Source organism: Stegostoma tigrinum, chromosome 7, assembly GCF_030684315.1.
Source record: "Stegostoma tigrinum isolate sSteTig4 chromosome 7, sSteTig4.hap1, whole genome shotgun sequence".
Lineage (NCBI taxonomy): Eukaryota > Metazoa > Chordata > Chondrichthyes > Orectolobiformes > Stegostomatidae > Stegostoma > Stegostoma tigrinum.
The window spans coordinates 13,040,807-13,054,704 of record NC_081360.1 but is presented as its reverse complement, the minus strand read 5'-3'; the positions used below and the strand labels follow the sequence as shown (position 1 = coordinate 13,054,704).

The 13,898-nt window shown below is 43.3% G+C and overlaps 1 protein-coding gene across 1 annotated transcript in view; it reads right to left on the bottom strand.

The window, feature by feature from the left end:
• Positions 1-905: 905 nt before the first annotated feature.
• The window catches only part of ino80db (INO80 complex subunit Db), a 90,793-nt gene continuing 77,800 nt past the window's right edge, over positions 906-13,898 (bottom strand). Inside the window, exons 10-11 of the mRNA XM_048534677.2 lie at positions 12,308-12,961; positions 906-12,196 (exon numbers count right to left, since the gene is read on the bottom strand). Of these exons, the coding sequence (XP_048390634.2) occupies positions 11,676-12,196; positions 12,308-12,961 (1,175 nt within the window). The 3' untranslated portion in view covers positions 906-11,675. The remainder of the gene's footprint in view (positions 12,197-12,307; positions 12,962-13,898) is intronic.

Here is a 13,898-nt window from a genome sequence, read left to right as displayed (position 1 = left end):
GGTTTTAAGACAGAGGATCTGAATGGTCTACTCGAATGATAAAGTAAACAGCTTGGGGTGCTTTGGTCTGTTTAAAAAAAAAGTTGGAATGATCAAACCAGTTGAATGGGTGGGGTCAAGCTCCCACAAAACTAGGACTTTCCGTTTTAGTTTCTCAGTAGCCATTGCTGGGGTCTTGAGGCTGGCTGTGGAGGTGGCAGTACATCTCTCTCTGCTATTCTGTTTTCTCAATTTGCCTTTACCAAGGGTGTGTTTATGGGATGTTACTATATTGGAAGTTGCTATTTAGTCATTAAATAATCTATTATTCTGTTAAGCTTTTTTTAAACAAAGTTATTTCAATTTCTTCTTTATTGTATTTTAACTGTAGTCTATAAGAAATGTATAAATGAGTCGTTTGACCAATCGAATTGTGTGCAGAATGCAATGCTTGGCACTTGCCTCTAAAATAAGGCTACCTCCTAGTATTTTTTTGAGGGAGTTTAGTTTGGTCCATAACACACCCATTCATCTGGCTACACCCCTGACCATCCCACTGAATTGATCCAAGTACCCTCTTTACCCACTCGTTCATTAGAAAGACTGGACCTTTAAACAGTTATTAGCAAACAGCAGCCACTGTCATGTGTGGATGTGTCATCTGCTTCAACCAGTTTTACTGTGGTCTGCTGGGTTTAGCTGGGGAAAAATTAGTATCCTTCTACATTGAGATGCTGCTCATGACACACTTCTATGAGCTGTGGCATTTTTGTGTCTCACTTAAATACTAGTCTCAAAGTTCCTTTTGAAGCACCTTGGAAGGTCTTGCTACATGATTTCAAGGAAAGTTGTGAATGAAAAGCTGCAAATGAACATACCAACACGTGGGCTGAATTCCTTTTCTTCACAGCAAGTTTTTATTTGTACATCCAAACAAAGATCATTTATCACACTATATACAGATATTACATACAGTGTTTATACACATATTACATAGTCTGTACACAGAAAAATATACATAAAAATGTAAACTTTTGTATACAAAAAATACCTTAAACAAATTAAACAAGGACAATAACAAAAGGTGACTAATTTAATTATTAGCTCGCCTTATTTTAAAAAACAGAAATACAGTACATTCATTGAATATAAGAAATTTGAGCCACCTTTCCTGTTTCTCAATGTTGAAGCAGTTTATAGGACTATTGTGTTGTTCCATGGGCTCCTTTCACTTTTTTTTGCCATAAAGTCCCTGATACTCACAAACCAACTGCACGGCTGGGTTGAAAATGATAATGTTGTGTTGGATGGTGGTGAAAGAGGAGAAATTTAAATCTGGGCGATTCCAGACAAAAGCCAGTTAGAGTCAGGATGTGGGTAAGCATTGAAGAGGGGGCTTGGACTGGAGAGGAGAGTGGGGGTCAGCCCTGTAGGAATTGCCCAGATAAACATCTCCTGGACTTCAGGCATTTTTATTTTTGATTGCATTTAATGACTGACTTTGTGAAATTTTAGCAATTGTTTAAGATGTCCCCACCCAAAACTGTGCCTAGGGGCTTCATGAGTGCTTTGAAAGCTCATAGTTCTACAATATGCATAAAAGGAACATCACGCATGAAATGTAACCCGAAACCACTGATCCCTGTTATCAAAAGTCATTTACAAAATAGCTCCTCCAGAAAAACAAGTGAGAGAGACAGATTGTGATAAGAGACACAGCCCAGCAGCACTTTTATTACAACTCCCTACCTTCCTCTCCCCAACCAACCCTACTAGGAATTTTCTTAAACATAAAATAAACTTCACGTGCTTCAACCTCTATATCCGAAGAGAATTGAATCATATTGGTGCTTTCTGGATCTATGACAGAAGAGGGCCTGAAAAAAAGGTGCCAAGATGTGGCGACAGCAAGCTTAGGGTGTGTGCATGTGGCTCAGTGAGTTATACATTGTGGCTTCACCAATAGGTTTCCGATACTGGAGAACTCCGAGGCATTTTGGAATGAAAGAGCTGCTGTGAATTTTCAAAACGGACAAGGATAGCTTCAAATGACAATTTTGTACATTTTCTTTCACTAGAAAATTGATTTCTTTGTAAGGAAAGTTGATTTTTTTTTGTGGAGATTCATGTTAGAAAGGGTATGGGCTATGGATAAGAGACAGCTCTTGTCAAGGCACCAAGAGGATCATGCAGCCTGCCTCGATACACTTTCTTAAAAACAATGCACTCTTATTTGGGGGTAGGCAGGGGCCTCACTGTCAAGTTGCATTAAAAATTGGAAGCATTTTAGCTGGTGTCTTAAATAATGTAATAAAGGCCTTACTGATGCCTTTGTCGCCTGTCTGGCTTATCTTAAAAACCACATGACCAGCATGAGTCATATTAAACTTCATTTCACAAGCTGTGTCTTCAGTCCTCCCCTTGTGTATTGCTTTACATACTAAAGCAGGACCGCCAAATCAGGGGGTCAAGTGACATTCCTTTAGTTCATGACAGGGCCCAAGTGAGCAATTCGTTTGAGGGCAGGGCTCACTTCTTACAAACTGAAGAGAATCTTTTATACACATACACATCACACTGTAATGCCAAGACATGCTACCAAGACTGGCAAGCACACCCTACTTGTCAAAATTCCTCTGGACAGAGAAAGTCTCAACTCTGAACAAGACCTCAGGTGAAGGGAATACTTTAATTGGCTCTAATTCTACCAGACGTTGGAGTTAATGGAGGTGACAGCCGAAGGCCATAAAATCCAAGCCTTACCTCCCACAATGAAGCTCATATGTGCACACCGCCTTTTCCCTCAAGTTGGCTTCTCGTCAAGTCTTGTATATATAAACAAAACTGAACAGGTTTTATAAAGAAAACTTGTGCTTTTGTCACCAAGTTCAAAATCATAAGAGCACTGTTAAGAAAGTGTTAGTGAGTTGTATACCTCCAACATGTCCAGATCTCTGACTAAGCAATCAACCAGAACAATAACACAAATGCACAGATAACATGTAAGCATACGGTAGGGAAAGAGGCATACAAGACTTCTCTGTTCTTCCACATGAAGTACCTCTACCTTATCTGTAATTTTCACATTTTGGATTAGGATTTTGAAACAAATGAATAAAAGCTGGCATCTTATGTGCCAATAATTTATTAAATGGCAGAAAAAGTCAAAGTCCTCCATATATCCTGTTGTTTGAAAGGTGACTGTTTTCTCATACTGTTTCTGCTTTCTCCTCTTATTATCTTTGAATGCTTGGTAGCTCCAAAGAGCTACATGAAGATGGCATCAAAAATATTTCACATGACTAATCTGCCCTCTTCCCCAATTAGGAGGAGTCTGAACCTGGGAATTAGATGGGTAAAGAGGACATCTGGGGGATGATATACTTCTGCTGAAGCACAAGAAAGCATGTCCTTCAGACTGCTGCCTTTTATTCAATGCACACCTCTTTTAAAAATAAAGATTTAACAATTGTTTTATATAAATGACAATTAAAATTGTGAAATTGCCATCCTGTCTCAATCTTTGTAAAAATTTATACAGAATTTCAGCTGAAAGCAATAAATATGTAATTAGAAAAACAAACTGCTTCCTTCAATTAAAAAGGTATTTCCAATAACAGAGGGTGAACCAGTAGTCTATGTGCAGCAAGATTGACTGATGCCAGTTGCCTTACCTATCACATAGAACAACTTCAAATGTATAAGACAAAAATACACAGTCATAGAAGCCCTGCAGAGTGGAAGTGGGCCATTTGGCCCACTGAGTCCACACCAACCTTCCAAACAGCAACCCACCCTCCACCCTATCCCTGTAACCTCCCATGGCTAATCCACCCAGCCTGTACATCCTTGGACTGAGAGAGGAAACCCACGCAGGCACAGAGGAGAATGTGAGTACTGAGCTATCATGCCAACCAAAATGGAGGTGATTGGGCTAACTTCCTCAGCCATCATATCTGGAGACATCATTGCTTTAACTGATTAGAATTGATACTGTGTGCAAGAGCAAAATACAGCAATCCTTCACTCACTGCATTTTGAAGAAATAATCCTATTATCAGCAGACTTTGCTAGACTTTCGGCAATGGGTTTTCTTCCTAAAGTTGGTACAGATTGTTTAAATAAGCTGTTTGCTGCAAGTGCCATCTCATCTCCAACTGACTGGCTTTGACTCTCACTGTGATGTCCATGGAAAGAAAGGATGCGATTTGTTTTGGATAAAATACTAATTGCAGCCATCACAAACAAACTGCTATTTGCAAGAACTAAAGACGATATAAAAAGATGTGGGCAACTGGAAATGAATCACATCGTTGAGCAGGGAACATCAGTTTATTACATCCCCTTCCATCATAAGCCGCATACTAGAGGTGTGTTAAAAGACAGCTACCAATTTACACTCATCTATGGCAGCACAATCCATCAAATGATTACTACTATACCTCTGATACAACTATACATGCATTTCTTTCCTTCTACTGCCCAGAGCAAAGCTGCCTTTTATTCTGCCCTCTCAGAAAGACTCCAAGTCAGGTTTATTTGTTGGGAAAGGCTTATTGTCACCCTGATCTAGCAAGCACATGGAGTTCAATTACAGCATGGTTAGAATACTGTCCAAGTAATAACAACCACAACTGGTGTGGCAATAGTGGCTTTGAGAGTCCTTGTACAGCACAGTAAACTACAGGAGTCCAACATGCTCATTTTCTAAACCAGCCTTCGGTGTGGACTCTCTTCATTGCACTGTTATTTCAGTTAAATGTCTGAAAGTTGCCCATCAACATGAACTCCGTCTTAAAAGGGAAGTTAAGTGTAGAAGCTCATAACAGCATTAAACTGCCAGATTTTGAAGGCAATTGGTGACTGCTTAACGTTCTGACCCCTTTTATCGAGTGCAGGGTCTCATGTCACTCGTTCACAGAATGCGTTGCACATTGTTTAAAATGAGTTGACCAAGTTTTCTGATGAGATGCATCCTGCATACCGATTCAATACATGACCAAAAGACCAATACAGTTACAAGAGGAAATCACTCCACAGTTGAGTCTAGCAGTACCAAGTGCAGTTTCTTACTAAAGATGGGTGACAAAAGCTTCTATTTTTTTGGTTGAACGACCACTTGGTTTGAGTTTGGTCTGTTTTTCTCTTCAGTTCTCTGACATGCCCTGGAGTGATCATGTGCCAAGGAATGCAGCTCCACCACTTTGCTTTGAAATGAAGTGGGTAAATCCAATCCGATCCAACCCAACACCTTGACATGGCTTTTAAACAATCCAGATCAATCTCTAATACAATCAAATTGTATGATCGTTGCTAAACTTTCAACAACAAATGACTTCCTTTATTCTAGGTCTTGTACTCATGATGAAAAGATTACCTGCTGCATAAAACCTCAAATCTTTCCTCAACCTTATCTGACATTTCAATGCAGAGTTAGTGTGTGGCTCTGCACAGACAAGAATAGGCATGTTTTACAGGCAAATGGAAGTTTACAGTATTATATGTCCCACCTTACGTGGTCTTGCACAAGACTGTCCATTGTAAACTGTCTAATGTTTTGCATTAGTTGAATGTTATCCCTTAGATTGTTAAGTTTCATCACTATAAAGAGAGGCTCAACGTCCTAAGTTGCAGACAATTGTAGGTTCACCTGGAATCTCAACAGAACAATCAAAACAATGGAGGGGATATTGCAGTTTATGCCATCAGCACATAAGTCACAATAATCCTCTCTCAACTTCAATCATTCAAGCTGTACACAAACTTCCCTGGTGGGGGCTACTCCCCCTAGATAATTCAATACGTTGACTATAATGCAAAGTATTTGGGAGTATTAAGTCACTCCTGATTTTTGGGTAGCACTCAAAAGCTTAGAACAATAGCCAAGGAGCAATTTAAATAATGATGATCAACACTGTAAAATATCAAAACACTCAAAGCTGCAACCAAGTGAAATAGCAGAAGGTAAATGCAAAGCATGGCTTTAAGCTAAGCCACAATCTCCAGGTCAAGGGCACGGATTGGTGAGGGGCAAATTCAATATCATTTTTGCTCACCCAAAGAGCAATCCCTGCAGTCAGGGGGTGTAGGCAAAGTCTGTGGTGTCAGATATGGAATTAAGGTGCTGTGGGCTTTTAACGGAGGTAGACTTATCCATACTTACCTTTACAATCTTGTATTACTAACAGCTTATTCTACTTAATTCCTTGCAAATGCTATGTGCCAATTCAATTAATATACAGAGATAGTGTCTCATGAAACATGAGTAGACATATGTCGATATGATACTGTGTGAAGAGTTTCGTGAGTTTGGATACATTTCGCGACCAAACTCAGCCATGGACACACCGGGTCTATCAAACTTCTATTGGTTGTATACCTGACTCAGGGAGGTGAGAGGGGAAACCAAAAAAAATCCTAATCTATTGAGGAAAGTCCAAAAGAATATACCAAAAATATACAGACAACAAGAATGGACAATGTTTGGGATACTCTAGCGGTGCTAAAAGCTGGTGACAAAGGTTTTAAAATTAGAATAATTTCATTATTAAATACATCTCAATATAATCATATTTCTTTTTAAAAATGAGGACGAGACACTGTCCATTCCACTACTTTGGTATAAAATCTGACGGTAGTCAGATCATGGTTGCAAGCAAAGTGGTGCATTGCCATTGTACTCCTGTTGATAGAAGATAACGTATGGAGACTTGTGGGCTTCTCTCAGCCACACTTCTGAAGATCACAACTACCTCATATTGAGAACAGTGACTGCCACACCAGCCTGGATGTATTGCACGGTGCAAGTAAACTTCTTGCTCATATAGTCCGAATTCACCCCAAGACAGCTGCAGCTCCATTCAAAGATCTCAACAACAGAGTAGCTCAAGGCTATCCCCTTATTTTTCATGGTGACCAGGACTACATTGGTCAGTACTGAACAACTACTTGTGCTGCCTAAGTGTGTGAAGATACACACGAGTAAAATACATCCTAAGTGTAAATACTGGCACCAGCTCATTGATACTAATGGTTGCTGAACAGTTCATCACCTTCAGTATCCTGGTATGCATTCCAGTTAAGCCAGACAACACCAGTAACTGGTTCCTTCCTGGCCAGCAAACTAGCTAAATAAAAGTAATAAAGAGAACCACATAACACAGGAACTGCATGCAATTATTACACCAAAACCTTAACGAGCCAGAAGCAAGAATAGTTTCTAATGCCCCGTTTACTGATGAGCCACTGTATTTCATTTCCAGACTTTGAATCTAGTTGATTTATTGGAACGAAGGAGCCAGAGGATTTTTAGTTTATAGATTAGGACATTTCCAGAAACTATCCACATCAATCCCTGCTAGATACAATAGCTGACAGGCTCATGTTATCTTATGTAAAAGCAGCTAATTGGGATTCCCTTTCACTGCAAGTGTTCCATTTCATTAGTATTTTTAAATCTGAAAATATTGCATGCTGAAAAAAAAACAAAGCCTCGCTGCAGTAAGAAATGGCTTTAAACATTCTTTACCTCTGTCCAAGAGACATGAAACTCCAATCAAATGAAACAACAAATCAATGATATGACGATTTTCCCCGAAGAAAGAGGTGCTTAAGTACCTACCTGCTATCGATCTACTGAATGAGCAGCATCCAAAATACAGTCTGAATACTTCCAAAAATCAGCATGAAGTTAACTCAAGTGCAACTTACGGATCAGGGAGAACTGGAACAAGACAAGTTGTGCATTTGACCAAGTGACTTGAAGTGGCAATTCTGAGACAAAGCTGGACCCGCGACGTTCACTTCCCAAGGGCTCCGCAGAGGTCTCAGATCAAAGAACTTCCACAGAAAACTGAAAATACACACAGCGCCAGCATCACTTCCCTCTGCACCACAGGTCATCAAGGAGGGTCATTTAAAACCAGAATTTAAGACCACACTAATTCTGTAGCCCCACAGTAGTTCATCCACAACTGCTAATGTAGAAGGGTAGTCCTAACTTAAGGTGCTGAACTGACATTTCTCAAAAGAACTGTTCTTTTTTACCATTGCCCCGAGACAATCCATTCAAACCAATACTTCTCCATTCAAACACACTTCTCCATACATGCTAGCTACTAAAGCAAAGTCAACACAATTAAATGTATTTCAACATTTTCAAATACAACCAGCACTGGAATTACCGATACTAACATGCCAGGACATTTAAAAAGCAGGAAACTTCTTCGAACAGAGTCAAATTTCAAAAAGGAAGCATCGAAAACAAAATTATGATGCATCTTTTGGTGAAGCAAGAGCAGTGAGGTCAGTGGGCTACAGCAAATTAACGCAGAGATGACTGGTTCAGGACGTACAGCCAAAAGTGTCCAGAATGGAAGATGTTACACATGACTTAGTCAGAGATCAAGAAACCAAAGCTCAGATGAAAGGAATCCGGCCAAGTATTCAGGGACGAAAACATATGCATGTCACAGGTTTAGGTAGAACAATACATGCGCTCAAAGATGGTACGGAGAGAGGAATATTAATTTCCAGGGGTTGGTGAATGGAAGCTCAAGTTTTATTTTTCAAATCGGTGTAACTGAGAAGAATTCTTGTAAAATCTACCAAGTTTTTGTTGAATATTACACAAAAGGTAGCTTCTTGTCAACAAATGCACAGAAACTAACACAGCACAGTCTGACATCAGGTAGGGGATCCAGTATTGAACAAAGTGAACACACCTTCAACCCCATCAACCAGAACAGTAAGAAGTGAAATGCAGCAACGTCCCTCCTATATTTAAAACGTGATCCTCCTTCACACCTCTTTTCCCGTAAAAGTCAAAGAGACCTCAGCCCTACACAGCCAGCAGAAAGTTATATAGAGCGATTGAGCTACCCGGTCAGAGCTGCTTACCCATACGCCAAATGCTAGAAATCTACTTCTCTCCTCACTTTGATGCAAAATCTAATATAGTGCATTATTCAAATAGATATCACTATTTAAACCAACACACAATATTGAAGCACTTCATTAGGGTGATCAATTATACAAACTATCAATATAATAGGTAGATTGTATATTTCATGATGAGGGAACATTAGGTTTACCAAGTTTTGGGTGTTCAAATAAAAATGGAAGGACGCAAATGCATGATGTGTTGTTTTTTTTTAAAAAGGATGCTGTATGTACAAGACACTGCAATAGGCCTTCCACAAGACATGTCTACAAAACAGGAATCTGTACCCAAACTTGTGACGAAGCAAGCTCACTTGGGAGTCCTACGCAATTTTTTTTTGAGATACATGGGAGGGTGGTTCTCCATGAGGGACTGTGGCTGTTCCTCATCGCACACTGCAATCCCAAGGAATCCACAAAGTTTCATAGAAACTTCTGTCCCATCTGACAATTTTTGTCTTGCGCTATTGAGAGAAAGCACAGGAGAGCAGGAAAGTTCCAAGGATGTAGGTGCTTTGCAATTGGGCCAAGCATCTATTTATGGGACCTCAAATTCTCAGCAGTACTGTCACCACAAATGATGGGAATGCAGTTTGCAGAGATTCTCAGGTGTAAATAGATAAATTTTGTGCATTATATACATTATGTGTGCGCATGTGTGTTTGAGGCAGGATATGAAATTAGTTTACAATGTTAAAATTGGGGCAACTGCATTGAAGCATATCATCTAAAAACTGTACAGGAGGCAAAAAAGCACAGCCTGTAGAATACATTTTATACACACTCAGATCACTTCTGTCATAAATAAAGTTTACTCTCTAAAAATTGAACATATTTGGCATGTTAAGAGACAGGGTGCATTGCAGTAAACACCACTGTGGTGCAATATAAAGGCAATGTGCCAGTTGGTGTTGCAGGTCTTGCGGTAATACAACAAATAAACAGTTAAACTCTGGGAGCCAGGGATGAACATCCCAGGCTATGATCTAACCACCAAAGTGTCAGCTGTCAAAAGTGCCAGACCAATTTTTTTTTGGGCAGGGGTGGTGGTGGTGGTGGTGTTGAAAATTGGGATCCCGCATGCTTAAGGCGGTTTGATGCAGATTAGGATCACAAGATTCCTGCATCAAAAGGTTCCACGTGTAGCTGCCACAGAGTCAGAAGAAAAATCAGGCCTCCCTTTCCTACCAGCCCTAGAAATGGTCAGAGCATCTCTCAACACCAACAAGCGAAATAAGGGGAGGCTCTCCTTTTCCCTCCAGGCCCAACTAATGAAAATGAAACTTGAGATTTAGGCAATCAACTTGTAAACCAAGTGAGTGTTTACATTTAAGACAGGTGCCAAAGCTTGTGATTTTGCCAAACTTGGTAGTGTCTCTCATGGAAACAGGTTCAAACTTGAAGAATACTGAATTTGATGGTGTCAGTAATCAGGTGCTGCTCACTCAATAAACACATCCTGTGCAACTCTGCTGGTGCTGTGGGCTAGAATAGCAGCCCAGGATTGAAGGAGGACGATTCTGGGAAAAGAAGGCAGAGAAAGGGTAAGAAAAATAAAGTTGTGATGCCTGGATTGAGGAGAGGATAACACCCAAGTATCGCTCTGAACCTAGAAGCCTGTGTAATTGTTACATTTTCAAAAAGTGCCCTGAAGTGGCCTCTCAGGCTGAAGTGATTTCGATGTTTGTAGTTCACACAAAGAAGGCTTTAGACAAAATTTCAGGATTGTATTTGAGCAAATTTCATCATTAGTTCTGCCACCTCGCTCAAGAATCTCACAGCAACTTTGGGGGATGTACGTGCAGAGATCATGGGATCTAATCCAAAATCTATTTGCTTGTGTGCGCACGTGTGTGTGTATTTATGTGATCTTTTAATATGAAAAGCCTCAACGAGCCAAACATCTACCTTTGAGTCTGATATTTAACAGTGCGCCATTAATGGTTTTATAGATAAGTAATGTTGTCATAAAATGTACTAATGTATTTACATAAAAAATATACTCAAACTGAATGTATTACACTCTTTTAGCCCTGAAAAGGAAGGGGGAAGAGTGTCACCAATTCCCCTTTTCAAAAAAAGCACACAAGGCCCTGGCATTATGGAAAGGAAGTCACCTGAACTCCTCTCGGCGGCTTGGCAAAGTACCTGGATGAGCCACGACAGTGTCTGTAAAAGGTTGGCAGAGTCCACTCGCAATACTTCAAACCCCCCCACCCACCATGGTTTTGCCTTCAATTCAGTTGGAAAAGTTGACTGCGACAGAGATGCCAGCGATGGAGAGGTATCTGCAAACATTAGAAGGGGCAAAGCAGGCGTACGTACGTGGGCCGGGGGGAAAGCAAGGAGTGAGGACTTGTGACTGGAGAAAGGCTGCTAAACCCAAGCTGTTGGGTGTGCTGACTAACTTGGATCTGGTCGGTTGAAAGAAATTTCATGATGACTGTTTTAAAAGACCGATCACAGCTCTAACATCTGAAGGCAGGGGGTGAACGAGCAGGCTCAATAGTGGCAAGGAGCAAAAATTACATGGGCGAGGAAATGCTGACATCTCTGCCCAGTCACGTGTCAACTTTCATTTCATCATCAGCTTCCTGAACGGATTTCACCCATTAGGCAGGTAGAGAGAGAAAAGGAAAGAAGCTGGACATAAACCCCCAAAATTCTCAAGACACTGTAGAAAAACCAGGGGAACAGTGCGGCCGTTGCTCACAAGCCAAAGAACAGGTGCCTCGTCGAGCAATCCCGAGGAGAACTCACTGCGGAGCGCTAAATGGAACCGTGACATTGTTCGTGATCGCAGCGGCAGCGGCTGCAGTTACCGAGAAACCCGTCGGGGGCGCTATCGAGCTGTGGGTCGGCTGAACGTCCTTGGGGATGCCGCTGTGGGAGGTGAGCTGTGGGCCGAAGGCGGCGCTGAACTGTGGGAGCTGCTGCTTGACGGGGCTGGAGGCCGGCAAGTCAGGGGGCGAAGAGGGTCCCACGGTGGTGATGACGCCGTCGCCAAAGCCAGCCTGCGTCAGACCTGGCAGGAGGACAGCGCCGCCACCTGGCGTGGCACTGGAGAAGGCTGTGCGTGTGGAGGGCGAGTGAGGTGTGGACAGGGGGGTGGAGAGGGAGGTGGAGAGCAAGAGGCCCTCAGGCCCGGAAGATATCAGGCCGCTGAAGGTGGCAGGGTCACTCAGGCTGATGGTGCCCCACTGGGGCCGGGGGCTGACCAGCTGGGCTGGCAGGATGTGGGCAGGAAGCAGCGTCACGTCGGGGGGGTAAGGGGTGGGGGTGGGTGTGGTGCTGCTATTGCTGGTGGTGGTTGTGATGGAGGGGGTGGTGGTGGTTGTGATGGAGGGGGTGGTGGTGGAGGAGGAGGAGGGGGGGGGTGTGGGGGTGGTGAGGCTATCCCCGGGGTAGGGCAGGGGCCGGGGTGGAGGGGTGGCGCTGTCGCTGTAGGGCGACGGCACGTGTTCGCTGCTGTACGGAGACGAGCGCGAGTGCTCACTGCCGTAGTGCGGCCGGGGGGAGATCAGTTCGTCGGCTTTGCCCAGCAGGTGACCCCTGGGCGAGCTATGGCCAGCATCACCCCGCAGGCTCGGAAAGTGTGACTGGTGGCCTCGCTCAGCCAGCCCACCACTCTGGTTGACCAAGGTGGCAGAGGAAAGGCCCACATCCGAAGGGGAAGGGTAGGTGCCCTGGGCCTGACTCCCCAGGGAGCCGGCCGGGCTGGACAGTGCAGATGGGTGATGGAGGAGGTTCTCGTCCAGCTCCAGGCTGGAGAAATTCTCGGTGGAGATGCGGCCATTCAGGAGGTCTCCCAGTTCGTTGTTGACTGCTCTGCTGAGGGCCGGCATCCCAGCTGCAGCGGCAGCAGCAGCAAACACCCCCATTCCTCTGCCTGTAAGCTCCTGGTCACCGTCTCCGTCTGTGTGTGCCAGCTCACCAATGGAGCTCAGGCATTCCAACGAGGCAGCGTACGAGGTCACCGCCTCCAGCGCACGCTCCAGCTCCTCCGCTTCCTCTGTAGTTGGCAGGAGTTCACCATTCTTACCTAGAGGGTGGAGGCAAAAGCAAAAAAGGGCATCACTTCGCTGCACAAGTGGCACAGAACACTGGGAAGAGACTTCCTTGGCAAATCTGACACGCTGTCTGGGATTGCTGGATAATATATTCTCTCTTGCAGTTCACTGAACTGATGATTCCCTGCTCCCTTTCCTAAATTAACCATGCAGCCCTGCATACCTTACACATACCACTTAATGCTACACAGTGACAGACCTGTAACCTGTTACAGGAGTCCAGTATTATAGTGACAGGCCTTTACTTCATAATACCTCAGCATTAGACAGTGTGTATTCATCACTCTACCCCAGTGTTAGTGATAGACCTTTTGGGCGGCATAGTGGCTCAGTGGTTAGCACTGTGGCCTCATAGCACCAGGGACTCGGGTTCAATTCCAGCCTTGGGCAACTATCTGTGCGGAGTTTGCACATTCTCCCTTGTGTCTGCATGGGTTTCCTCCGGGTTTCCTCCCACAGTCCAAAGATGTGCGGGCTCGGTGGATTGGCCATGCTAAATTGCCTGTAGTGTTCAGGGGTGTGTGGGTTATAGGGGAATGGGTCTGGGTGGGGTGCTCCAAGGGGCGGTGTGGACTCGTTGGGCCGAAGGGACCTGTTTCCACACTGTAGGGGCCTGTTTCCACACTGTAGGGAATCTAATCTAATGTACAATCACCATATCCCCAATACTAATTAGTAATAGATGAGCAACAATTGCTCTACCCACTGTTACACAGTGACAGACTGGCTGCTGTAACACGTAAACTTGAGACATTCAAACTGCTGTTCTTCTGCTCGCTTATCCACGGTCACTGATGTACACAAGTGTTCCGACTAGAACATAGAATTCTATTTGTACAAATCCTTTCATTGCTTTGCCTGCCCTTTCTCAAAGGCCTACTTCTGCATGCCCCCTCAGCCCTCTGGAAC